The sequence below is a fragment of the Python bivittatus genome, unplaced genomic scaffold, assembly GCF_059951505.1.
Source record: "Python bivittatus isolate LINGU-HERP-01145 unplaced genomic scaffold, Pbiv_v1 ctg000340_np1212, whole genome shotgun sequence".
NCBI lineage: Eukaryota > Metazoa > Chordata > Lepidosauria > Squamata > Pythonidae > Python > Python bivittatus.
This window is the reverse complement of record NW_028277056.1, coordinates 9,579,764-9,607,563: the sequence shown is the minus strand read 5'-3', so window position 1 is coordinate 9,607,563 and position 27,800 is coordinate 9,579,764. Positions and strand designations below refer to the sequence as shown.

Sequence of the window (27,800 nt, the reverse complement as noted above, 5' to 3'; positions counted from 1 at the left end):
TTTATAAAGCCTCAGAACAATTAACATTTCACATTCACAGATTGTATTTGGGAACCCTCAGAATCAAAAGAATTATTTTAAAAATGAAAGCAAAGATAATGTCTTGTGGTGAATGAAAATTTGGGAAGTATAATTTTGTTGAACCTGCATTAAAAGAAAAGGCATTATACAATGGTCCAGATATTACGAAGAACCACAGGTAAACATTTTTTTTTCAAAAGAATAATTAAAGCTGTTACTTTGATGTGCAGAAGAATACATTATAATGATAATTAGATTATAATCTTATTATCTATTTAAACAATGGAGAACTTCATGGAATACAGGGTAAAATCTGACAACAACAAAAGCAGCAGCAAACACACAGTTCTCTTACTCTTATTTATTTATTAGGAGTGTGGCCACAGATGAACAGTTAACATATAGAATCAGAGCATGATACTTATAGACAATATATAGAAAGGGAAAATTATTCTAAAAAAAAATTAAATCATATTTTATAAACCTTCATACATGACAGGATCCCTTCTAGTCTAAAGGTAATTCAAATCAGATCCAGCTAATTGCTATCATGCAAAATTTTACCATTTCTGCAGAGATTACAATGGACTAATTCCTTAAAAGAAAGAGCACCATTTCTGAGGGGGACCATCCCCTTGCTAAGAAGGGGATAAATTATTTCCATATACCAGGCACGGTAGAGAAGGCAACTCAACAGAATACGTGCAACTGATTCTACCTCTGAATAAACACAATTCCTGCTATGTAATATTATTAAATTTCCTGTACAATACCCTCAAGCAGTGTTCCCCAACCTCAGGAACTTTAAGATGTGCAGACTTCAACTCCCAGAATTCCCTAGCCAGCACACTGTCCTCAAGGATATAGTACCAAACCTTAATTATATGAATGCTCTTTTCTGCTGAGTGGGGAGAATATTATAAAAATATTTAGGGATGGTGTAAGGGGGGGCTACTAAGGTCTCCAAAGCATTTTTGTATTCATTTTTTGTAGATATAAATCAAGTACTCTCTGCTTATCCTCTGCTAAAGCTATCTGGGCCCAACATATATAGATCAAGGATTGAAAGCCCACAGTAAGCCGAGTCCGAGGTTGCAACACAGTTGTACCACAGCAAACAAAACAAAATTTAGCCTATGGTACAGATTGCCAAAGGGATGGATAACAGCCTGGAAAGTACCAGTACAATAGAGATTCAGTCTTGTTTCTCCTTTCCTGTTGGGAGAGGCAGCGATCCCACAAAAATTACAAGTAACAGGAAGGAAGGAAGGAAGGAAGGAAGGAAGGAAGGAAGGAAGGAAGGAAGGAAGGAAGGAAGGAAGGAAGGAAGGAAGGAAGGAAGGAAGGAAGGAAGGAAGGAAGGAAGGAAGGAGTCACTGATATTCAGACATGTCTTCAATCCATTTCATTGGTGAGAAAAACATTCAGGAGGATCTCAGCTTCTTGCCCTTCTGTTACTTCAGATATTTTTGCCTGGTGTCCAAATAAGTAATTAAGACTTGAAACTAGGTTGTTCCAAGAACATGGCCTCTCAAGAAGATGCATCGGTATCATGCTTTATTTTATATTTGAAGAGCTGATAGCGACAATCTTCTATTAGAAATGTTCTCTATTTGAAGGGCTGTCTGGTTTTTAAAAATAAAACTATGCTATTTCATGCTGATTCAAATAAAAATAATGGCCTTGACGTTGCCCAACTGCTACAGCAAACTGAACAGGCACTCAGGACACCTAAGCAATTATTTCTAAATTTGGAAAAGCATATGGCACCTATTTCATTTTATTTATAGCAAATCTGCCTTTTATTTTGACCTCTTATTTCAGTGAAAAAGTTTCTGTTATGGAAAGATCTGTAGATGATACCTTACACTTCAATATGGACTGTACTACTGTAATTAGTACAAGCTGGGTTATATTTTTTTATATTCTTCATATTTTCTTTAGACTGGCAGACCCTTGCGATTTGCAAAAATCAAGTTGTTACTAATCAAAGTGCCTAGAAAAGAAGGTGATGTGGTGGATCCTGTGCAATAGCAAGACTGGCCATAAAATATCAGTGCTCATTAAATGTTTAAGGCATTCCTTTCAAATGAGAAGCAACAGCTTTCTGCATTGCCACACAATTAATCATGGAGATACCCTTGACTAGCTCTGGACAGTATAGCCTTGTCTTGCAGAGGTCAAAAATTTGATTTCAAAATTCCTTCTTTTAACTTATCTCACTGGAAATATGAAGTTGCTTTTATGTGAACTAATGTGAACATTTCCCCATAGTTTTCTGACAGATTCTCTACCCTCCCATTTCCTTGTCAGATTAGTTTGCTCTCAAGCCTCAATCTGCCCATATAATATCACTAATCAGCAAAGCCGAGCAAGATATATTATATCATTAGTAATTATGTATGCTGAGTTCCAAAACATACTGCTTTTATCCAACATTCTGGTAAACTATCAGATTCAATTAACTTCCTGTAAGCGCCTTTTTTTTTTTTAACTTGGTTAAAATACATGTTTTTACTTTTTGGAATTCTTTAAATGCTCTATCTGGGAATAATTATTCCAAGGAAACTTTTTTCATTTGTGGATGCAAATAAATCAAATTGTTTATCACTGATCAAAAACAACATAAATAGTTAAAAATCCCAATGAGTTTATGGAGAAAGACAATGTTGTAAAAATGAGTATTACTACATATTCATATATTTACTTAGAGGTATTCCTCTCTTAATACCTTTAAAGTATTTGAAACAGATTGAAAAGGTATTAAGTCATTTTCTAACAGAAAGGCAAGACCCTAGATTTTAAATTATGCCTAGCAGATGATTGCAGTTTTAACTTTCCTCATTTTCAGGTTTATCATTGGGCTTTACATTTTGGCTTCAATTTCTTTATATTTAAACCGAGTAAATGGGCACAATTGGAAAGCTATTATATAACCCTTTGATATTATAGTAGAGGCTTGGTTCCTTTTTCAGCAACAGTTCCATTGTATTCCCTGCATAAAAGGCTGAAAAGCCTATTTGAAAAATGCTGGCTCAGAAGTCTAATTCTGACCCTTTTAGACTTGATTAATTTACACTATAGAGACAATCCCAGTTTGAAAACTGCAGATAACCTTTTCTAGTTGCTTTATTTCACCACTGTAATTCTAGAGATGTGGCTAGTATGTTTTTTTTTGTTTTTTTTTTACCAAATACTCCTCTTTTTCTCTTGTTTGTTAAGTTTATATCTCCACTTTCCTCCAAGAGCTCAAGGCAATTTCACTTTATCCCAACAGCAACTCTGTGGGACAGGTTGGCTGAGAAAGAGTGATTAGCCCAAAGTCACCCAGTGAGTCTTCATGGCTGAGGGTGGCTTTGAACCACTGGTGTGTTGGAGCAGGCTTGCAACAGCTCATGAGAACGGATTGTGAGCTGGTTGAGAGCAGAACTGAGCCACTACACCTACTATGCCAATCAGCTCTTCCGTGGCTAGCAGCACTGTAGTGGTGAGGGAGCATTTACCAGCACACCACTGCCTTGAACCTAGGTCACCCAGGTTCCTAGTCCAACACCTTCATCACTAAATCCAACTTTTCTTTTTTTATATATACATATTGCAGTTACTTTATTATTGTTAAGGTGGTGAGAAGGGACTGAACATTAGATCGCATTCAATTACACTATCATGTTAATAGGTGAGAAGTTTGAAGGAAGGTCAGGAACTGACATTCTCCTCATAAATATTACAGTCAGTAATCTTCAAACTTTGAATCTTTCATTAGTGGAAAGGAAGCTCTAAATAAGTCTTCAGCTTTTGCATAATTATTCTTCACCCTAAGATCACTACCCTTGCACCCAAATTCCAAATCCTCTCCACCCTTCTCCTCCCCTCCCCACAAAACAATTATCAGAATCAGAATCTTCAAACAATGCCTGTGTTTTAAAAATGTGGTGGTTTTGTTAAAATCCTCTGAAGGAAAAAGAAGCCCAAGGCAACCAAACTTACAATGCATTCTTAATTCACCTCTGGAGTCAAATTCAATTACTGTTGAATTTGTAATCCTTTTTTTTTAATCACTGCAGTATCTAGTTCTCAAAGAATCCATAAATCACTCATAATAACAGAAATACCATTCAAGTGGATTTCGAATGGTCCAGGTTATGAAAGTTTTCATTTCAAACATAATAATTTGTTATATTTTTGACTTCATTCGACACAAGTCATTGTGTTCAGATTTTTTTTTAAATGGCAACATCTTTAACGTTGCCTTACAGGGGGGAAAAAGTCACTGTTCAGGCCAAGACCCCAAACAAAACATTGTCAACCATCCTCAGAATCTTGTCTTTTTCATTAGAGACTCAAGACTGACTGAACCCTAACTATAAAATATTCATATGGCACATTCCAAATACTTCCCACACTTATTGGATGCCACTCAACAACTGTCCCAGTATAAATGATGTGTTGAAAGCCACATAGATTCTGAATAATCTCCAAGAGAGAGAGAAGTAATTCTCCCAGATGAACTAAGATCAACTTGGGTGATCCATACTTCAAAATTTGTTATTCTCCATATCTCATTTCCAAAGCATAAAATTGAGTAGAAACTGACTTTAATGGGAAGCTATTATTTAATCAAGTGAACGTATAAAATAAAATACTAGTAGCTTTAGAAGTAAAACCTTTAGCAGCAGCTAACACTGCTCTCCACTGCAATGGAGATGGTCCTAAGAGTTTGTTTGTTTGTTTGTTTATTTGGCTTGTATGCCGCCCATCTCCCCCACAGGTGACTCTGGGTGGCTCACAATAAAAAAGAAGAAATACAATTCTCTCCAAGATGGCTAAAAACTATAAATAATTTAAAAACATATTAAAAATACCCTAAAAAACCTCCTCTAATTTTGGCCCTATAAAAATCTGTAAGATGCTGGGGGGGGGGGCAACCCATCATCCCACCAGCCATCTCCACAGGTGCGGGCCCCCCTCTGGCCCCCAGGCCTTCTGGCAAAGCCAGGATTTAATACCTTTCCTGAAGGCCATGAGGGAGGGGGCACACTGGACCTCAGGAGGCAGGATGTTCCATAGGGCGGGCGCTGCAGCAGAAAAGCCTCTCTGCCTAGACCCCACCAATCGAAATTCCCTGACCGGTGGGGTCTGCAACCTGCCCCTTCTGCTGGACCGAGTTTACATCCAATGTTTAATTTTGGTAGCCTTGTCTTAATGTGGTAGATTACTTTTTTTTTTTAATTTGTACACAGACAAAGAAATGGTGTACTATTAAAACTGCACTTATGTAGTACTGATCTAGAACTCCTTAAGGCAGCTGGGTCTTTTCCTAAGATTGAGTGGCTGTCCTCCACAGTTGCTCAGCAATTTCAGGAAAAGACGTTTTTGATTTAAAAAGTTCCATACACGTTCTATGCAACTGAAGCACCTTTACCAATATGTGTCCCCCCCCTCCCAACCACGCATGTTCTGCTGTGCTGCTTCATTATGATGGGGAAGATTTTCCAGGGAGGTTTAATGGAAGAATGCTGGGACCATATCCCAAAAGTATATAGTCCCAGCAGGGTCACCCAAAGCAAGAAGTTCATCCCAGGTGCCCAGCTAAAGCAGACAGGCACCTATATTGGGCAGCAGCAATACAGAAAGATGCTGGAGGCAGATGATCACTTTAGCGACAATGGCAAAGGCATCAATTCATACTGTGCAGAAGAAGGCAATGGTAAATCATTCCTATACTTTTACCAAGAAAACTACATAGATAGAAAATATAACATGATTGATGATATAGAGCTGGATAATGGGCCCCTCAGGTTGGATGCTTCTGGGGAAGAGCTGAGGATCTTTCAGAGTGCTAATGCCATTTATGGTGTGGCTAGATTAAAGCCTTCAGGATCTCTAGTTGTTGATTATACAGGAAAAGAAAATCTGAAGCTGCAAAAATAGAATTACAGTAGGAACATGACTGTTGAATGTAAACTCAACACAGTGAAAGATGAAATGAGTTGACTACACATTGACATCTTAGTGATCAATGAATTGAGGTAGGCTGGAACTGGATACTTTCAGTCAGATCACACTGTTTACTTCTAAGAATATGAAAAACAAAGAAGAAATTGTGTTGCTTTTATAATTAGGAAGGGTATATCAAGAACAGTACTTGGCTACAATGCAATCAATGGCCAAATAATTCAATTAGACTTCATGGACAGACCTTTAATATGAAGATCATCTAGGTTTATGCTCCAACCACTGATTCAGAAAAGCAGGTGGCTGATAAGTTTTATGATCAAGTTCAATTTGAAATTGACAAAACAGACAAACAAAATGTGCTGATTGTGGTTGGAGACTGGAATGCCAAAGTTACAAATATTGAGGAAAATGTAGTTGGACTGTATGGCCTAGGAACGTTTTATCAGTTTCTGCTAATCCAATGATTTCTTCAAACAATCAACATGATGCCTATCTAAACAGACATCACCAGATGGAGAGCAAATAAATCTGACTATATTATTGAAACAAGATGGAGGAATCAGTTATTACAGCAAGACCATAATAATGACCAGATTTACAGTAACTAGCCTTAGAATTCACAATGAAGATACTGAAGTGGTAAATCATTTCTGCCTTTTAGGATCAACTACCAACAATGAAAGAACCAGCACTTAAGAAATATGCCACAGACAGGCACTTGGTAGAATAGCCATGAAGACCTTGGAAAAAATATTCAGCTGCTGGAATGCATCTGTACCTACAAAGATTAGAATAATTTTTCCTGTGACATGGAAGTGAAAGTTAGACTTTGAAGGAGGAAAATAGAAAAAATATTGACTTTTTAAAACTTTGGTGCTAGAAAAAACTCTTGAGAATACCACTGATAGCTAAGAAAACAAACAAATGGATCAACAAACAAATCAATCCAGAGTTCTTACTCAGGACACAAATGATCAGGGACAATTATTATACTTTGTACACAGTACGTAAATACCTAACTCTCTGGAGAAAGCTCTAATCCTGGGAAAGATGAAAGGAAAGAGAAGACGATGACCAGCAGCAAGATGGATGGACTCAGTTATAGCAGTGACAGATCTAAAGGCCCAGGTTTGGGACAGATCTTCCTGGAGAAAAAATACCTAAGTGTTCAGTGCAAGTCAACACTAACTTGATGGCACATAATCAATCAATATATATGCATGGGCATGTCTGTATGTGCAGAGAGAGAAATTTGATCAGACTTGAGGACAACAGGATCTCCTATAAGCATCTGAGCCAACATTAAACTGTAATTCAGGTAGTCTTCATTTAGCAAGCACAACTGGGCCCAGCAACTCAGTTAACTGAAGCAGCTCCTAAGTGAAACCACGACTATGCTTATGATCTTACTTCAACTTTCCTATGCTTTATAGACCTGCAAAGGTTGTAAATGCGAGGATTGATCGTAAAGTTACTTTTTCATCACCTTTGTAACTGCAAATGGTCACTAAATGAGGCAGACTACCTGTACATATTTTGAAACCATCATGGGGGGGGGGGGGGACAAATTCATCCTGCACAGCAGTAAATGTCTCTCTTCCAAACAGCAGTTACATTTGCTAAGTATTACCTTCAGATACCTAACACCTGACCAGCACATGCACACAGACCATCTTGATATGAGGGCTGCTTCTCTACATAACCTCTACTCTATACAGTATATAAAGCTTAAACTGAAAAAAAGAGAAGGAACACTACATTTGATACTAGGCGCCAACATCATTATCCCAGTGTTATAAATTTTCAGAAACAAGCCATGTCCTGCAGAAACATGAGGATAGCACACTGCCGTACAATATTGTTTTACCAGCAACTTGTCTCAGTGCCGCCTAACAAAGAGAGTAACATGGATTTTTACTGAAAGGGAGGCTCTGCTCTAGAGCACAAAAACCTCCTAAATATAGGGGATGCTCTCTATTTCATAGGGGTAGAGTTGCATAAATCCTCGCAAAACAGATGTGTTTGGCTAAATAAAATGTTTTACTGTGCCTATGTGGGCTCTTAGCAGCAATTAACTAACAATATTATTCCCAAACTGTTCTAATTTCCTCTTCGCACTACTGAATAGAAATGCTGCGTAACTGGAAACAGGCTTGCAAACCCAGCTTGATTGAAAACACTAGAAGAAAACATGCCAAAAGGAAACAGACAAACCTATAAGGAAAACAAAACATCCCTTCCCTACATCTTTCAGAAAGTATTTAAAACAATGGGGAATGTACAGAGAACTGTCCAACAATCCCAGTCTGAGCTTGAAGATAATTTCTGAACTTTGCTCTTTATTTTGATAAATCTGCAGAGTTAAAATGACCAAGCACCAAAACATTTGGCGGAAACAGGAAACATCACAGAGCTCTTCATGTGTGTCACAGTTTTTTTTTTTTTTTAAACTGAGGTATAACCTGACCTCAGGAGGACCTTAATGTTTATTGGCCAAAGGGAATACTTACCAAAAGTGAAAACAACTGAGTCAAAAGCAGAACGGCCCAGGCAGGCAGCACATTGCCTTAAAACAGCCAGAAATCTGGCTATTGGATCAAGTAGTGTATGTTGACCTATTTCATCACTTTGCATCAGTGCAAGGTATAAATGGATAGTCAGAGCTATCATCTTTCCAAAAAGAGCTGGAAGAAATGCCATCTTTTCACACAATATTATCTTTACATAATGAGCAGATGGTTTCAAATGTCCTACCTTGGGGCTCGTTGTGGCTCGGCTTCCAGCTAAGGAATTCTATTATGCCCTTCTTCCAGCAAACGTGCTAAATACTTTTTATTTAAAATTCTATCTGAAACATACCATCTAATATTTCATGGATGAAAACCAGGTCGCTGTTGTGCATGGGCTGGTGAAGACAGGGGCAGAATTTAGGGCCTGCATGGTAATTTTAAGGCAGTCATTCTATCCAGCTCTAGATGAGAAAGAAAAGAGAGATCCCAGCCTATTGGCCACTGAGAAGTTAGCTACCTTTGCTCTGCCATTACTTCTCTTTGAATATTTCCATGTATGTGGATCCTTAAAAGAACTTCAGATTTTTAAGGACTTAGTCGTTTAAGTACTAGTGGCTGAGTTAGTAGGTTTTCCCCTTCCCTTCCCATCTCTTTTTCCTGTTGCTTTCTGTTCTTCAGATTGAAAACTTACCTGTCTCATTTATTACTGATCTTAGGTAAATAATTTTGGCTGAAAACATGATGGTGACAAGGGGAGATGCTTAAGCAAAGAGACAAACACAGTCCGCATTCAAGTCTGTTGCAAGAAAATAGGAGGAAATAAAAGTATATGTAAGTAGAGGGTCCCAGATGAGAAGAGTACTGAGAAACATACTCTGTAAATCAAATACATTATGTATATTATGGCATGTAAGAAATGGTCTTCTTTTACAGCAGAACACCATTAAGAGAAATTCTGCTTCGTTACTGAATGTGACTGCAACCAATGTGTATGCTGGAGAAAGCTGGTTAGGTTAATAGGTTAATTAAATGCTTCCCAAGTCTAATAACTTTTAGTTAACATCAGTTCCTTGGAAGCTATTTATTTTTTATATAGGAATCTTGTTGTATTTTAATATATTTTAATTACTATTTATTCTATTTTAACTAATATTGATCCATTTTACTGTAAACTGCCCAGAGTCGCTCTACAGTGAGATGAGCTGTGACAAATTTTAAATATAAATAAAATATAAATAAAGAATGATGCAGGTGGTTCCCAGTCATTTCACATGAAAACTTAACACCACACTTCTAGTAAATACCCATTATGTTAACTTTCCATAGTTCTATATATATTCAATTACATATGAACAGAAAATAGTATTGGTTTGAAATTAGACAACAGAACACATTTACCAAAATAAATGCTCTGGAATTGCAATACATGGATTCAAAATAGTTTCTCAATTAATACAACTATTTTGGAATAATTAATTCCATCACACAACTATGAAAGATGACAGGACAGTCTACTCACTAGGGGCCCATTTTCAGACATTAATTTTTATGTGCTGAACCAGTAGTAATGAAAAGAGATTGATTGAAAATAAAGAATAACTTAGTTAAGCTAAACTGATATCTGAGATCTGCAACTGCAGATGGCAACAGAACACAGAGGGTGCTATAGAATCCATAATTTAAAAAAACTGTTTTGATCAACATCTGACCTATTTTTTTTTCAAAAATATATACAAAGGTGCAGCCAGGTAAAGATGACTGTGTTCTTACTTCTAGGAGAGAACAACAATGAAAGTGGAGGCAGCTGTCATTTTAAAGAACAAATCCTAATGCAAACTTAAGTTTCTTCAGTGATTGTACTGGCTTCAAAGCTTTCCAAACTGTAAAACATATCTTAGCTTGCCAGCTGGCAGAACACCCAAAGGAAATACAACATATTCATCTAAGAGATGGCAAACTTGTAAAATCCTTCAAGAGCACTTGGCAGCCATTTATTAACTTTATGAAATCAAGTGACAATATGGGCAATAAATTGTAGTTTCTCAGTGTTGTTATTCATGAGCTTTAGTGTGCAGCTTTAGTTTGACGTTTGACTGCATTTATTTCATTTTTTAAGAGCAGGATCTTTATGGAAATACTGAAGATAGCTCTTTTTCAAAACATACAAGAAATGAAAAAGAAAAGGAAGAAGCTGCTTCAGGGGTGACCGTCACTTTAGAAACTACAAAATATGAAAAGGATTAAGATTTTAAAGCTCTTTCTCCCTTAATCTTTGTGACCTCAGTCTGGCAACATGCCACAGCAAGGAGCCCTCTGATGCAATCAGTCACATCCCATGTCACTTTAGCAGTGAAGGCAGGCACGTACCTCAACAGTTCTACCCCACCACCACAGCCCCAATTCATGCTTTTTTAAATTAGAAGTTGATAACCTCAAATCACAAAGCCGAGTGGGAAATTAACAGAAGTAAAACACAGAAGAATTAACAGGTAAGCCTACATTGCTCTCTTGTGACAAACCAGGTCTCAGAGCCCTGCCTGAGGGGGCCGAGTACAATTTATGCAACAGGGAAGGGAATATGTCCCTCCCAAATCTCTTTCTCAATTGAACTATTTCCAATATTTGGCCTTCTTTCCTCTCTACAACAGCTGGCAGCTTGTTCTCCTACCCCTGACAAAAAGGCTCTTTCTTAAGAAACTTTCCCACTTTTTCTTCAGGACCCTTGCCTACTTCCAGCCTCTTTATTTTCTACTCCATCTCTGCATTTATTTTGGAAAAGCAAAGCTGACATGATTTGCGGGAGATAATGCTGGGAAATTCCCCATCTTACACTGCATTGGTGCTCTGTGGTGCAGCCTCAGATGCTTGGTGGCTATAGTAGCCTGGATTGGCTTGAAGAAACAAGAAATTTCCTCTAACCTGCATTACAGAAGTAGCCACCTGTCATGTGATTCTTTGCCAAAAAGATGCATCAAGATAAGTCCTCTGTAATAATGTTTAATCTCTAAGTAAAAGAAAGCAAAATATCGCTCTCAAGATATAAAGCGTATGCAATTATCTCCTTTCACCATTCAAAGATTTCCTACTCTCAGTTTCGCATAGGGATGTGTTTACCTGGGAGCAGAAGATCCTAAACTAGGAATGGCATGGTGTTCTCCCTTCTTGAAGCACCACAATCATGTACAATAGAGATGACGAAAGAGCAATGCAGAAATGGAATAATCGCTTTCCTTCTGCAATATTCTTAAAAAGCTTTCCCCAATCTTGTGCTTCCAGATGCTCTGACCCAATTCTCAAAAAAACCCAACTTTACTGGCCAAAGGGTGGTGTGAGCTAAAGTCCAGCATTTCTAAAAAGAATGGGATTGGGGAGGACTATACTAAAAACTGGTAGCAGCATGGAGTAATTCCCATTCCAGTAACTCGAACACAAGGAAGCTAATAGTTACATTTCTTTCTTTTGTAACGAATAGAAAGGCAGACCCACTGCTATAAATGGAGCTGCTATATAGGATGCTAATTAATGCCATATGTTTGCGTAATTACTAAAACAGATGTACTTCTTGAAGTTAAAAAGAAGAGAATCTGTATTTCAGTTTGCCCCCAAAAGTGAATGAGTTAAAAACAAAGCTACTTAATGATATTTCCAAGTATACCATAATGGGCATCTCTTACTGTTTTTGTAATATATATTTATTTTCTACAGAAATAAATGCATCACTGCAACGTGGGATGGTATTCTCATAATTTCCAGGGAGAAGCACCAATGACTTAATTTCAGTATAGTAAGAAAAATACTTAGGCCAGAATTCAGTGACCTCCTACAGTATAGGACAGAGGCTGTCTGCACACAACTGTTGCTGTTTTGCCAAAAAAAATTATCATCATCAATCATCATCATGATCATCATCATCAAAATAAGATTTAGTTGGGGTGGTGGTAGATTTATTAAGTGCCATTAAATTGGTATCAAATCTCAGCAATCACATAGATAGACCTTCTCCAGGATAACCTGACCCTTCAGGTCTTCCAATGGTGCACCCATTACCACTGTAATTGAATCTATCCACCCTGCTGCTCTTCTCTCTCTTTCCACCTTTCCCAGCATTGTGGATTTCTCAATGGAAATATGGTTCTTCACCTACTGTGTCCAAATATGATAATTTGAGCCTGCTCATTTGTGCCTCAAGTGAGAACTTATATTCTGCTTATGGTAAAGGTCATCAGATTGTGCTGCTTGCTTATTCTAGTTCTGCTCTCAGCTCTTGGCAAGAATAAGAATTCTTACAATCAAAACTGGCAACCTGATTTGCAAGAAAAAGTCCATAGTTCAATATGGCACATGATTGGCACTCAAAGGTTTGCAGGTTCAGTCAACAATATCTTAAGTATAGAAAAGAAAGAGTCTCGCCTTAAATCTTGGGGGGCTTCTACCAATCATTGTTAACTTTTGCGGGGGAGGTGCCCACAAAAGTTCATGACTCCTGGCAACTGCCTGAACAAGTCCCTGGAATTTTTTTGGTAACATTTTTGGAATGGTTTGCTATTGCCTTCTTCTACCTAGGGCTGAGAGAAAGTGGCCCAAAGTCAACCAGCTGGCTTAATGCTCAAGGCAGGACTAGAACTCATGGTTTCCCAGTTTCTAGCCTGGTGCCTTTAACCACTACACCAAACTGGCTCTCCACTGTTGACTAAGTATTCCCAAGCTGGTGTGTTGTGAGAAGTTTTAGACTAGGATTCACATTAGCCCCACTTAATAGAGACAATAAGTTGTAGTTAAAAATAACCAGTGGGCACCAGGTTGCCTTCCCTGTGTAGACAATACTGAGCAAAACGATTAAATTATCTAAATTATTCATTATGAAAGTCTTTAATACTCATTTAATCCTCTGACAGTGAACACAGATTTTTTTCTTTTATTTTTGGGGGTGGGGGGAGGACCAAATGTTGACATACAAAACTGCTGAGTACTTGCAGATGAGCAAGCTTGTTGCAAGCTTAAAACATCCCCAGAGCATTCAGATATATTTACTTCCAACTTCCATGTTTGGGGTCACTGCATTTCCCAGCAAATAGATGGGACTATGAATTATTAGCATCTCAAAGAAATACTTTCTGCAGTTCCCCCCCCCAGGAGAAGTAACCAGGAGTTTCCATTCTCAAACCAACACAAACTTGTAATTCCACATCTGCCAATTAATGTCTCATTATTTCTTGGCTTTATTGGTCAAGTGGAATGCCAACCATGCAGGCTGCTCCAGCAAGTTGTCAAAAACATAGAAGAGAGTAATTGAAATTAACTCCTCAAGAGGATTTCCAGTCTACAACATTTTTTGTCACACGTATAAAAAGATTTTCAAATGACATTCTGATAAGCAAGCTAATTAAATACAGTGGGGCAAAAAAGTATTTAGTCAGCCACCAATTGTGCACGTTCTCCCACTTAAAAAGATGAGAGAGGCCTGTAATTTTCATCATAGGTATACCTCAACTATGAGAGACAAAATGGGGGAAAAAATCCAGAAAATCACATTGTCTGATTTTTAAAAAATTTATTTGCAGATCATGGTGGAAAATAAGTATTTGGTCAATATCAAAAGTTCATCTCAATACTTTGTTATATATCCTTTGTTGGCAATGACAGAGATCAAACGTTTTCTGTAAGTCTTCACAAGGTTTTCACACACTGTTGCTGGTATTTTGGCCCATTCCTCCATGCAGATCTCCTCTAGAGCAGTGATGTCTTGGGGCTGTCGCTGGGCAACACGGACTTTCAACTCCCTCCAAAGGTTTTTCATGGGGTTGAGATCTGGAGACTGGCTAGGCCACTCCAGGACCTTGAAATGCTTCTTACGAAGCCACTCCTTCGTTGCCCGGGCAGTGTGTTTGGGATCATTGTCATGCTGAAAGACCCAGCCACGTTTCATCTTCAATGCCCTTGCTGATGGAAGGAGGTGTTCACTCAAAATCTCACGATACATGGCCCCATTCATTCTTTCCTTTACACGGATCAGTCGTCCTGGTCCCTTTGCAGAAAAACAGCCCCAAAGCATGATGTTTCCACCCCCATGCTTCACAGTAGGTATGGTGTTCTTTGGATGCAACGCAGCATTCTCTCTCCTCCAAACACGACGAGTTGAGTTTAGACCAAAACGTTCTACTTTGGTTTCATCTGACCATATGACATTCTCCCAATCCTCTTCTGGATCATCCAAATGCTCTCTAGCAAACTTCAGATGGGCCCGGACATGTACTGGCTTAAGCAGGGGGACACGTCTGGCACTGCAGGATTTGAGTCCCTGGCGGCATAGTGTGTTACTGATGGTAGCCTTTGTTACCTTGGTCCCAGCTCTCCGCAGGTCATTCACTAGGTCCCCCTGTGTGGTTCTGGGATTTTTGCTCACCGTTCTTGTGATCATTTTGACCTCCTCTTGCGTGGAGCCCCAGATCGAGGGAGATTATCAGTGGTCTTGTATGTCTTCCATTTTCTAATTATTGCTCCCACAGTTGATTTCTTCACACCAAGCTGCTTGCCTATTGCAGATTCAGTCTTCCCAGCCTGGTGCAGGTCTACAATTTTGTTTCTGGTGTCCTTCGACAGCTCTTTGGTCTTGGCCATAGTGGAGTTTGGAGTGTGACTGTCTGAGGTTGTGGACAGGTGTCTTTTATACTGATAACAAGGTCAAACAGGTGCCATTACTACAGGTAACAAGTGGAGGACAGAGGAGCCTCTTAAAGAAGTAGTTACAGGTCTGTGAGAGCCAGACATCTTGCTTGTTTGTAGGTGACCAAATACTTATTTTCCACCATGATTTGCAAATGAATTCTTTAAAAATCAGACAATGTGATTTTCTGGATTTTTTTTCTCATTTTGTCTCTCATAGTTGAGGTATACCTATGATTAAAATTACAGGCCTCTCTCATCTTTTTAAGTGGGAGAACTTGCACAATTCGTGGGTGACTAAATACTTTTTTGCCCCACTGTATATAAAGGATGGTACAACTGTTAGATAGCTCATACTGACTTGGAAAAAATATTTCAAGAATGCTCAGCAGTGGTTCTTCATAAAACTGGTGCAAAGATCCCAGCCTAGTATTCCTCAATATTTTTGTTACTGACTTGGATGAAGAGAAAACACCACAAAAGCATGAATGAGCTGCCTCAACAGTGAGAAATGATCGATCATTCTTGCAGTACTATCAATGAAAGCTTTATATAAAGTTTCTCCAAGAGCTCATACCACCAGCAAAATTGGCAAGAAGCAGTCCTGAAAACAAAGAAAAGGAAGATGAAAAAGGAGGACAATCGGGTAGATAAATAATACGTTTAGTCTTCTTCAGATTTAAGATAATGGGAGGACATCCAACTGAAGATCCCAGCAAGACAATTGGAGCAGGAAGTTCATGCTACATCATCCAGGTTGAGATACACCTGGATACTGTCAGCAAAATATGTTAGTTATACTAAAAAAAAAAGAAGAGAAAGAGAGAAAGAAGTCAGAGAACACAGAAACAATGTACCATATTTTTCTGACAATAAGACGCTCCATGTACAAGACGACCCCCACTTTTCCAGCCCAAAATTAAAAAATCAATACTTTAAAGATAGTGCAGAACACATTTTTATTTAGTAATTAGTTAACATTTACCTGATACACTCGGTGGGAGGAGGTCCAAACTGTCTCTCTGCAGCTCTATTTCCAGGCTCTTTTGCATAACTGATTACATTCAAGCACGAGTGAAACTGCAGATAGCTTCTTTCTGCAAACAGCCTTCCTCTAATTGGTTTGTTCAGCATCAGCTGACGTCAGTTACATCAGGCTTGTGATTGGAGGAAGTCTGTTTGGGAGACAAGCTATTTCACTCGTGATTGGAGGCTAGCAATAGGAGGAAGCCTGTCTGCAGAGACAAGGTATGGGCAGTTTTGTCACCGCGCGGTTCTCTCCTCAGCTGACTTCCTTGAATAAGACGCCCTTCAATATTTAGGGTAAGGATTTTAGAAAAAAGTATTGTCTTATAGTCGGAAAAATACGGTATATAGAGTAAACAGAAAGGAGACTGAGTCCTGAGGAGCACACAAGGTACTGTAATAGGAAAGGCTGAGAAGAAAAATTCTTTCAACTGGCTTATAAAAAATGCAAATAAGCCAACAGGTAATAATTATATATGAATCTCCTTTAAGCTATTTCAAGAAGAAAGCATCTGGCACAATTGCTTTATGGAATTCAATTACTCCCTTATTTCAAGCCACTGGAATACATACAAAATAAATTTGTACGGTTAGCATTCCATGTCCTATGATATGCCCATAACCCAGCTGTACATCTTGAGGTGGGCATGGTGAAAAATAGAGGCTAAGAGTCTACATAACTACATTTAAATATTCACTAAAGCTGTCCTACTTCCCTACAGAGATAGTTTCCTCAACCCTTAATGATGGTTTCCAATTCACATGGAAGAAGACATTAATCTTGAAAATGAACACTCCTAGGGTTTTCTCTGGTTAACCTACACCTTTTGAGGCATTAAAGGCTTGCACCATGCTGCAAGAGCAAATTCTGGCCAGCGAGTGGCAGTCAGATCTAACTAGGTACCTAATCAATTATTCCCAGAAAATCCCAAGTTCACAATAGTACCAGCAGCACATCTCTTGCAGTTAGAAGGGTTTTTACATGTGCACTTGAATGCTTTCCTCTCTGCAATCTCAAAGAGGAGGTATAAGAACAAACAGTACCATCTAAACTATGGCTATCTAAGTTTGTATGGCAAGGGGAAAAAACAAGAGTTAAATATAAAATACTTCAAGATGCAAAGGAATGAGGAGGACTGGAACTGCCTGATTTGAAATTATATTTTACAATCCGCTGCTTAGTCTGAATGAAAGAGTGGGTTCTGCTGAGAAACAAGAGAATTTTAGAATTAGAAAGGCAAAATCTGAGGTTCAGATGGCATGGTGTTCTATGGTACAATAAGGTTAATGTAGATTTTAAGAATCACTATATTAGAAGTGGCATTGAGAATAAAGAACAGAATACAGAACACAGTCAGAATAAACCCAGACTGTGCCTGAAAATGCCTTTATGGGTCAGCACAAGAAGCATTTTACAGGAGAGAAACATCAGGTAAAGAAAAATGGTCAACTTATCGAGAGTTGTTAGAACAGGAACATGGAGAATATTAGATGAAATCAAGAGAGGAACTGGCTGCAGGGGGATTTAATTTTCAGTGATTACTGTATGCACAGTTAAGAGAAAGATTTAAGGTAGATAATAGGGCATTTGGAATTGAGCAGCAGAAGATAGAATTTGAAGTTGAACTATGTACAAATGATGAATATGTAATTGCTAAAATGTATAAACTTTTACTGAAATGTGAAACGGAAGAAGAACAAGTGAAAGGCTATGATAAAATGAGCTAAGAACTTTGGACACAACATACTGATGGAACAGTGGAAAAATATGTGGTTAAAAATGAAATTTACATTATGTAGAATTTTTATAAAATGATGTACCATTGGTATACGACTCCAGAAAAACTGTCTAGAGTGTATAAAGGTACTTCAAATTTATGTTGGAAATGCAGACAACATGAAGGATCATTTTATCATGCTTGGTGGACTTGTAAAAAAGCCAGAAATTTCTGGGTTCAAACGCATATGACGATACAAAGAATTTTAAAGATCAACATTCAACTGAAACCAGAATTTTTCTTGCTGGGTTTTTTATATATATGATAACTCCTGCAAGACTATTATATGCACAAAAATGGAAAAACTCTGAAATACCCACAATGGAGGAATGGTTGGTGAAGATAACAGAACTAGCAGAGATGACAAAATTAACTTGTTTGATTAGAGAAAGATCAACAACCACATTTATCACTGGAAACCCCTTATGGACTTTTTGCTGAAAAAAAAGGAGAATGAACTTGTAATTTATGGGTCTGAAAATTAGAAAGGGTAGCTTATGGAAAGAAGGGAATTATGATGTAACTTTAGAGACAGGGGGCAAAGTAAAAACGTATCTATAGCCACTGTCAAGAAGATCAGAAACCACTTCTTTATAATCTTTTCTATTTCTTTTTCTATTTTCTTTTTTCACTATTTACTATTCTTCTTTATTATCCTTATATTCTCTTATGCTTTTTACTTTATTAAAACTTCCTTTAAATAAATAAAGGAATAGAAAGAAAGAAAGAAAGAAAGAAAGAAAGAAAGAAAGAAAGAAAGAAAGAAAGAAAGAAAGAAAGAAAGAAAGAAAAGAGGAGGTATGAGAAGATCCCATATACAGAACATCTTTGGCCTTGCACTACTGGCAAGTTGAGATTGCTTTAATATCCACTATCAAGAGACATCTATAATACTTCTTATCTCCCTGATGTTGTCGAGACTGCCAGAGCATGCTGATCAGATGTATTTGTAAATGCTACTGAGGATCACAGTTCCTCAACAACAGGCAAAATTACTTCCTTTTCCATTGCGTTTATAAAACATGCCAGGAACTGAGTAAGAAGAATTAGCTCACTCTGCAAATTTTGAGATATTACATAGACTTTTATAAATAAGAACTGAACTGATACTGGAAAAGTACTGAGTAAACTGTAGACATATAGTTTATTAACATTTATTATTAATAATAAATTGGATATTATATGTTACAGTCTGTATTTTACTGCTTAGCAGGTTAAGTATTAGCATAGAACTTTATTCACAGAAATATCTGTAATGTTTTTAGAGAATTATGCAAGCAATATTAAGTCTTAGATTCTGTTGATGTGTATCTTTGTACTTTATTATGTTACGCTGGCCTACAACTGAAATAAAGATGGTTGTTGTTATATTATTCCATTACTGAACCATTCTTCAATGCTCAAGGTAGGTTTTTTGAGAGCATCATGAATTCTGGGAAGTATACAATATTTTCCTCAGATACAGCTTTCAGTAAGATACTTCTTTATCTTTCTCTACACACTGATTTTCTGATGAAATGCATGTGTACATTTGAGCATCTGACACTACCTCAAGAAATCAAGAGCTACAAAACAGCAGTTTGGGTCTTAATTTTCTCTTTTATTATTCTTTCTTGTTTCATTTGATTTCTATACAATAAATTGTCCCTTTATCAGGCTAAGCCCTGGATTTTCACTGGAATCTTACTGGGAATTATATAAATACTTTTCAGTTCACTGGTGAAAATAGTCAAAACCCAAGCCTACATATTCTGGATTCATGTGTATGTTCTTAAACAAAGGGAAAAACAACACCATGGATTCCTATCAACATCCAATAGCTGCCACTGTAAGAGACTATATGATATAATCAGAAGGAAAATCCATAGTACTAATTTGTACTTAATCTTCCTTTTGCTAGAAGTTAAACACTCTTCAAGAATAACATTAAGAGCATTAGAGATATCTACAAAAGTATATTTTCATATATTCTGATCAAGTGTTATTTATAGTAGTTTTCTATGAATGTCAAATTTTGAGACAAGCGCAATGTATTTTAACTCACAAGGTTGTATTCTTTAACTATTCAATTTCTCTTTTAAAAAAAGGGATTTACCAATCCTTAAACAATAGTTAATATACTATAATTATAAAAATTGTTGTATAAAGAAAAAGTAAAAGTAGAATGAAAACTGTTATCTTCCCCACAAATTATCTATCACAACAAAAAAGTCAGACAACAGCAATGAAACTAGAGGATGAGCTACCCGTGAGAACAGAACTTTTGAACCCACAGTAATAATGGTATCTTTGTGATATGAAGCAGAAGGGTGAAGAGATCGGATATCTAGGATCACATCACTATTTAGCTCTGTAATATGCCATAACTAGTGCCTGCCGTGTCCTCAAGCTAAAAATGAGAGAGAGAGAGAGAGAGAGAGAGAGAGATTTGAAAAGATCAAATCAGAATCAGCTTTTAAGATACCTCCACTGTTTCAGCCAAAACAGAAACAGTTTTTTCTCAAGCATTATGTACTTTCTCAAATAGACAGATCATTATGCTAAGTCAAAAATTAAAAATAACAATACAATAATTCAACACTGTTAAGAATAAATTGCTTCCCAAAAAAAAACACAACTTGTTTAAAAGTAACATATCACCATCATCCATTCATGTTGCATGAAAAGGGACTCAGTAGGTTTGCGTATTTAAATATTTTCATTATATGCACCTAAATCCAAGGCTTTTTTTTACATTTATATCCAATTTTTTCACCATGGAGTGCAGATCTTTTAAATCTACAGTAAACCTTTGAAGTAAGAGATGAATTTAAAATGTAAACACTCAAATAAATACAGTCCTATATTCCTTTCACAATAGTGGCAACCTTTTCACTTTCAGTCACATAACTTAATCACACCCAGTGATTTGTTCCCATTTAGCATGGCTATATTACCTCCTTCTCATGGCAATAGTATCATCTCACATGACTAAAAATCCCTTTTTTCATCAATGTACGTCAGCATGTACCTCACTTGCACAGGCCTGTTTAAGCTACATGAATCTTCCACATACCTCTCCCATGTTCTAAACAGAGGACATAGAAAAAGGAATATATTGATATTCTAAGCAGCTTGATAAGCATACAGTAGTTAGGCATTTTAGATCTTGGTGTCCTCTTCAACTCCACTCAGTACTAAAAGTTGCTAATAGGTGCAGAAGTTTTGAAAGTGTTAAAGAATGATGGTGACAGCATTCCCATCTGCAACTTTCAAGTAGGATTGCTATATTCTGGTTTGGAAAGGTATTCAGAAATATTTGGGCCTTTCACTGGGAGAATCTGTTGGGCAGAATAATTACATTCTGAGAAGATGCACATTAATACCTGAATTTACTGTACGTTTCCAGGTTTTCCTATGTACTTCTAAGTCTGATTCTCTGCTGTACAGGTACTGCCAGTTCAGGTGTTGCATATAACTTTAATTGTTACTGCAAAGTAACAATTAAAGCAGGCTGCCTTTGCATTTATTTGAACTTGCTTCTCTTGCTGACCCATAGATCTGCAGGTGGTGGTTTTGGAGAGAAGGGGAAGAAGAAAGTTCAGGCATATGTTTTGTTTGAACAGAGAAGAATTATGTGAGAACCAGAGAGTCTTACCAGGTAAGGTTTGTTTTTGTTTTTAATTGCAATCAGTGTGCCTGTGAGATGAGTTGATGTCTTTGCAGGGGACTTTACAGAGCCCCATAGCACCAGATACCTGCTCTAGGACTTGGCAAAAACTCATTCACAAATAGCTGCTGAAATAATGCAACTCTGGCCACATCCCAGTTCTTTCACTGCCCCAAGCAATCTGATCTGGGTACCAGTGACAAAGCTATCAGAGTTTTCATTAAGAACAGAGAAACATGGCAAGAGAAACATGGCTGTCAGTTGTAGCCAAGATATAAACCAGATTCATCTCAGCAAAGGCTGGAGACAGTGGCATTTTAAGATGTGTTGTGATCCCACCATGCTAACACAGAACTGGATGCTGGTTCTGGAAAGCAGCAAGTACATTTCCCTTTGAGAAAATAACGTTCCTGGGAAGATTCTAAAAGCCAACTTCAGTGTTTGGAAAAACAGACTTTTGTTTACCACAGCAACCAAGTCAATTCCCCCATCAACAGTCAATTTGCACTCTTCTTAGAGATACCTTATACCTCCCAGTTTTGGACTGCTCCTTTTGTAGCCAATAAACTGGAAAGCTGTTGAGGCTGTCTTTATTTCTCATAAACACCTACTCATTTATAGCAAATACAGCAACCTTCTTGCAAGGCTAATTGGGAATTACTGAACAGGATTGCTTAGGGTGCCAAGGTTTTTTTTACTTCAGGGCCCTCACGAGAAATCAAGGAAGGTTGTGGCTGCCCTTATAAATAAGGGGACTGCTGCTTAGCAACAAGCAAGCCTTACAATTCCTGCCCATTTCTTTCCCTGAAAATTTTACCCTTTTGGGCAGGAAACACAATGGCCTTTGTCCACCAAACCAGAATTCCTGAAGTGTTGGCTGCAGAATTATATTCAGGGTTTTTTTTGCATCTCACATAAAAGATAACTTACATTAAGAACCAACTTTTCTTAATGACAAGCATCCCAATTTGTTCTTGCATCTTTCACATTCCCTTGATGACCACCAAAAAAGAACTGCAAAACTTTTTAAAAAGAAAAAAGAAAACTGGAGCATGAAAAAAGACAGGAGTAGAAATAAAAGCACAAGCCACTGTCCTGAAGAAAAATGTCACATGGCCTTAAGCTTTGCTGAAGACTGACAAAACCTTCACAAAACCAGCCAGATTCCAATGGGATCCCTAAGAGCCAAAGGAGAAACATGTGACCTTTGAACCTACACATATTTTCCAAAAGGGAGCCTTGATGGAAATACTTCAGCAAGGAGGAGAGAAATGCATTCAGTCCTGAAGCCGATTATATTCTTGAATTTTATTATCTCCCCTGGTACTATTAGACTTCTTGGAGATCAGTCAACTCCATGACTGTAACATGTCCTGACGTAATTTTTCACAACGCTGTGGATGTTGTTGAACAGGATCCCCATTCCAAGAATTATCTGTCTTACTTGGATGAATGACACTTGGCAGCCCCATTTCCACACCCTGTGCCAAAACCTTGTCAATAATGCTGTAATCCATGTGTAAACAGCAAATAACCCTATTTCAGGTGTAAAAGATGATTTCTGAAATGAAAATCTTGACAAAAGAAACATAGTTATAGCCAGGGAGACTGAGGAGCTGAATATCCCGAAATACAGAAGAGACGAGAGAAGGAACCAAGGGAAAAGTCTTCCCTCAAAACATTCAAAGTTATAAACTCCACATCCATCTGAGCCTGGAAGCAAGCCAAGTCTGAAGAGTCCTTAGCGACTTGTTTGGTTTGAGTGCTATTTTTCAAATTGGCTCATTGTAGTGCAAAGTGGGGATCTGTTATTAATTCAAGATTAGTCTTACTTTTCTTTATTTACCCACTGCTCAAACCACCACTTAACGTATCAGGAGAAACAATCATTTTAAGTGTGTTTCATCATTTCCCATTGAGAATGTTGATATCAAGACTCCATCCACAGGCTTCCACATACATATATACATACATACATATATATATCTATAATATATATCTATATATATATATATCCTCTGTCTGTTTGTGTGTGTGTGTGTGTCTCCTATCTAAATTGCATCTTCAACCTAGTCTCTTTGGCATTTCTCACCACGTTAGCATTTCAGAACTGAACATACATAGTCAGAATGTCATGTGAAGTTTTAACTGCTTCAGCTCTAGTAATTCAAAGGTTTGTACAACCTGTATGAATGCTGATGTGTTCTCTGAGAGTCCAAACTAAGCATTTTGCTTTGCATCCCACATGAGAATCACAAACAGTATAAACTCATCAGCAGGCAACGGGGTTTTTCATAAATATCAGCTGCTATACAAGTGGGATCCATAACAAAATGTTGCAGAGTATAATGGTCCTATTCAGTATTCCAGCCAGCCAGCTTCTTTCAAAATAATCCATTCAATTCACCGTCAGACCACAAAAGGCTGCCTTTAGGGAGGGAGCTGGCCCTCCAGTGTGCTGACACTCATCGTCTTGTTGATGTTACTTCTTCACACAGTGCATAATTAATCTGTGAAATTCATTACCACATGATGTGGTGGTAGCCACTAATCTGCCAGACTTTAAAAGGGGAATGGCTAAATTCATGCAGAACTAGGGCTATTGCTCTTGAAGTCTCACTGTTATCTTCAAGGGGGATAATATGTCTCCAAATGTTTGCTGCAGGGAACAAGGGCGAAAGAGGAATACATCTACATCTCCTGCTTATGAGCACCCAGAAAAAAAAGAATGCCAGGCCAAGAAAAGCCTGATCAAGCAGGGGTATCCTTATGTTCTTAAGATGGTGCTGTTTTGTCTTTTTAAAAAATCTATATAAGAATTAGTACTCTCCCTTGAACTGCTAATTCATTGCAGAGATGGTGATCACGAGAAAGATGTGATATTTATTTCTATTTTAATTTCTCAGATATTTCTATCAGCCTTCATTAACTCGCTTCACCCAAGTTAACTTTTAAAACTATACCACATACATGAAAAAAGTCTTACCTCTCCATGTCTTACAGGAGTAATCATTCCTCTTGATACTCCCATGCGAAATAGTGTTTCTGTGGCCTGCATACAAAAACAGAGTTTATTTGAAATAAAATTATCTGCTTTTTGAAATAACAACATTCACAGGACAAGACTTATTAAGAAGACAGTACCACAGAATTCAATGAGATCTCCTCTTTTAATAAATATTTCAGTAAAAGTCCTTATTATTTATACTATTATAATATTTATACCATGCTTACATAATGCTTGACCAAAGGAGGACTTTTGGAGGGTGCTCTGCTTTGTTTAGCTGTTGTAGTTGATGGTACAGGGTTTGTTAGAGATAAAAATACAGGACAACCCATATACCCACAAAAATGCCTCCAAGATCAAGTCACTTTGGATATCAGGCCTACCAGATCCAAGGATTTCCCACCTTTAATCTTAGGTGGAGTTGCCCTTCCTCACTCAAGACTGATGGGCAGTCAGGGGTCTTCTTGGACTCACAGAACTTATTCAAAGAGCACTTGGCAGCTGTGGTCATGAAGGCCTTTGCACAGCTTTATTTTCTGTGACAGCTGCACTCCTTCCTGGATCTGCAGACCTTTCAGATATTCATTCTTGCCCTAATCTTGCGGCTCAACTACTGCCATGCGCTTCATGTGGGCTGCCCTTGAAGACTACTTGGAAACTTCAAATGGTCCAGAATGTAATGGCATGGGGATTGATGGGCATGTCGCAATATGCCCATGTAACTGTTTCACAAGCTGCATTAGTTGCTGGTGTGCTTCCAGGTGCTGGATATTACCTATAAAGCTCTACATGGCGTAGAACCAGGTTATTTGAGGAATCACCTGTCATAGTTTCTAGACATTCAGCAAGAGCTAGCAAGGTGGCACACTCTGGGTCCCTTCAATTAACCAATGCTATCAGGACCGAGGAAGTGTACCTCCTCTGTTGTGGCACCTGCTCTCTGGAATGAGATCCTCCGTAGATTTGTGTAGTTCCCACACCAGTGACGTTCCAGAAAGCCTTGAATGTTCCCCCAGGCTTTGGAATAGGGTGGATGTAATTCCCTTTTTGTGCATTGTTTACTTATGTTGTATTTTTTATTGTTCCTTGTTTTATATTGTGAGCCTCCCAGTGTCATTCTGGTGCCAGGCAGTGCCTAAATCTAATGAAGTAAATTAACTGTGTTTATTAATATTAAAATGTTACGTTTATAACCAGCTTTAAATCAACCTCTCAGATAATTCAGTGCAAGTTTTAATGTTAAAGGGAAAATACTAAATTTTCCAACAATGTTCATTCTTTTCCCAACATTACTAACCCTAATTAAAACAATATAGAGAAAGGTCAAACAAAACACTGCTTTGATCATGATATAAGAATTCAATGGCTAGAGCTACAAAGACTCATACTATAGTAAGAAGAATACAATGGGTTTGTTAATGTTTAAAATAGATAGGAAAATCATGTTTAAAATGCAAACATTTTTCTTTAAAGTGATTATTTTTCATTTATGGATTACATTTGTATCCTTTCTCCTATGTTTCAGGAAGTCTTAAGGAAGTCATTTTTATTTCTTTGTACCTTCAACTCAACTGGGTGAGAAGGGAAGCAAAGAATACAACTGCCTAGTCAGAGACCTCATGTTATTAGCTCATTTACACCCACAAGAAGTTGCAGCCAGCTCCAAGACTTAATTCTACATTCCCTTGAAGATTAAAGGGGTGACAACTTCATGCAACCTTTTGTGTTCTTCAGAATTTATTTCTTTCATCAGTTCTTCCTATCAACGTTTTAAAGATGCTTCAGCAAAATACAGCTTTCTGTCAATACTGCTAAGCTTCCTTTGTTTCTGTTGAGAGCCAATGGTCTATGTGACTTTCCTTCTTCTCCAACTGATAAGAGATCTCCTTTAATACACTTGTACTCACATAGCTAAACTCAGTTGTCAAAGCTTCTTAGATAAAAGGGTGTTTCACAGCATTGGAGAACCCAGGACTGTGGAGTTCTTGATAGACTCACCACTCACATATGCTAAGAAGATTAAGTATATTTCTAAAGTAGTCTGTTTAAAATAAAGTTGGGGGGAAAGGAGGTTCATCACAGGCAACACTTCTCAATAGTAAGCTTTCTTTAAAAAAATACATTCAGAGGATTATGTAATTAGATAAGACAAAAGATGGAATTTCTGGCAAGTTAAAGTATTAACAGAAACAGTAAATGACTGCATAAATAAATGGGAAGAATGGAGTTTAAAACAAAAGATCTGAAAAAAATATTATAAAGAATATAGGTGTTGGAGAGATTAAAAATACATAGCACATTTTAGTAACTGGATTTAAAGAAAAATATTGCAATAAACACACATGATACTGGAAATATTCATAGAATAGAACTTTGCTAAAAATCTCTTTCAAATGTTAATAGTATAATACACTTGCACAAGTTGTCAGCAGCTCTGCAAATCTGAATCAAGGGAAAAAATTAAGAGTTTATAGGTTAAAAAAAATCTTTCCTAGCAATGTCTAAAGACAGAATTCAAAAATCCATGTCTGTTGAAGGAAGAATTTCTTCCCTCAATTAAACTAGAAGGAAGGCAATTCCCTTGGTTTCTGATACACCTTCAATAAAAGGACTACCCTTCAGAGCAGATATTAAGGGTGCCTGGGAAGAAGTGCCACAGCATGAGAAGGCTCCCCTAAAACAACATCCAATTCCATCTTAAAGATTTGCTAAAAGACAAGCAAGGCATTTTTCCAAGTTTGCTTATCAAACACAATTTTATTATTATTTGTATCCACTTTTCAAACATACCCCCGAATTCCCAAAAGAGCATCCAAATTAAAGCGAAATACAAACTATACCAAAAGGATGACCAAAGTAATACAAATAATGAATAAACTAAAATCAGATTATTTAAAAGAAATTATTGCACAACAATCCCCTAAAAGCAGTGATTGCATGTAAAACATTTTCACGCGGCACCTAAATCTAAACAAATTTGGGTCATCCCTAACCCTAGCAAAATGAAGTGAAGCAGATCTGTTTCTTCCCATGAAGCAAAATATGAGGTTATAGAAAAGTAGTGGCAGTAAATCATGATGCTGTCATGAGAAGAAATAAATGAGAAAGTGTGTCCTATGTTGTACTGATAGAGCACACTACAGAATGCCTTATAATAAATGTCCATAATAATTCAAGTTAAAAAGGAA

At 37.5% G+C, this 27,800-nt stretch overlaps 1 protein-coding gene and 1 long non-coding RNA gene across 3 annotated transcripts in view; one reads left to right on the top strand and one right to left on the bottom strand.

Annotated features, from left to right (window-relative positions):
- The window catches only part of TMEM135 (transmembrane protein 135), a 164,038-nt gene that overhangs the window by 80,764 nt on the left and 55,474 nt on the right, over positions 1–27,800 (bottom strand). For both annotated transcript variants that reach the window (XM_088140544.1, XM_088140545.1), the window contains exon 5: positions 24,592–24,657. In XM_088140544.1, coding sequence (XP_087996670.1) covers positions 24,592–24,657 — 66 coding nt within the window. The remainder of the gene's footprint in view (positions 1–24,591; positions 24,658–27,800) is intronic.
- On the top strand, positions 55–26,393 carry LOC148216043 (uncharacterized). The gene is made up of 3 exons (XR_015796078.1): positions 55–199; positions 21,495–21,596; positions 26,138–26,393. It is a non-coding gene; the product is annotated as an uncharacterized LOC148216043 (long non-coding RNA).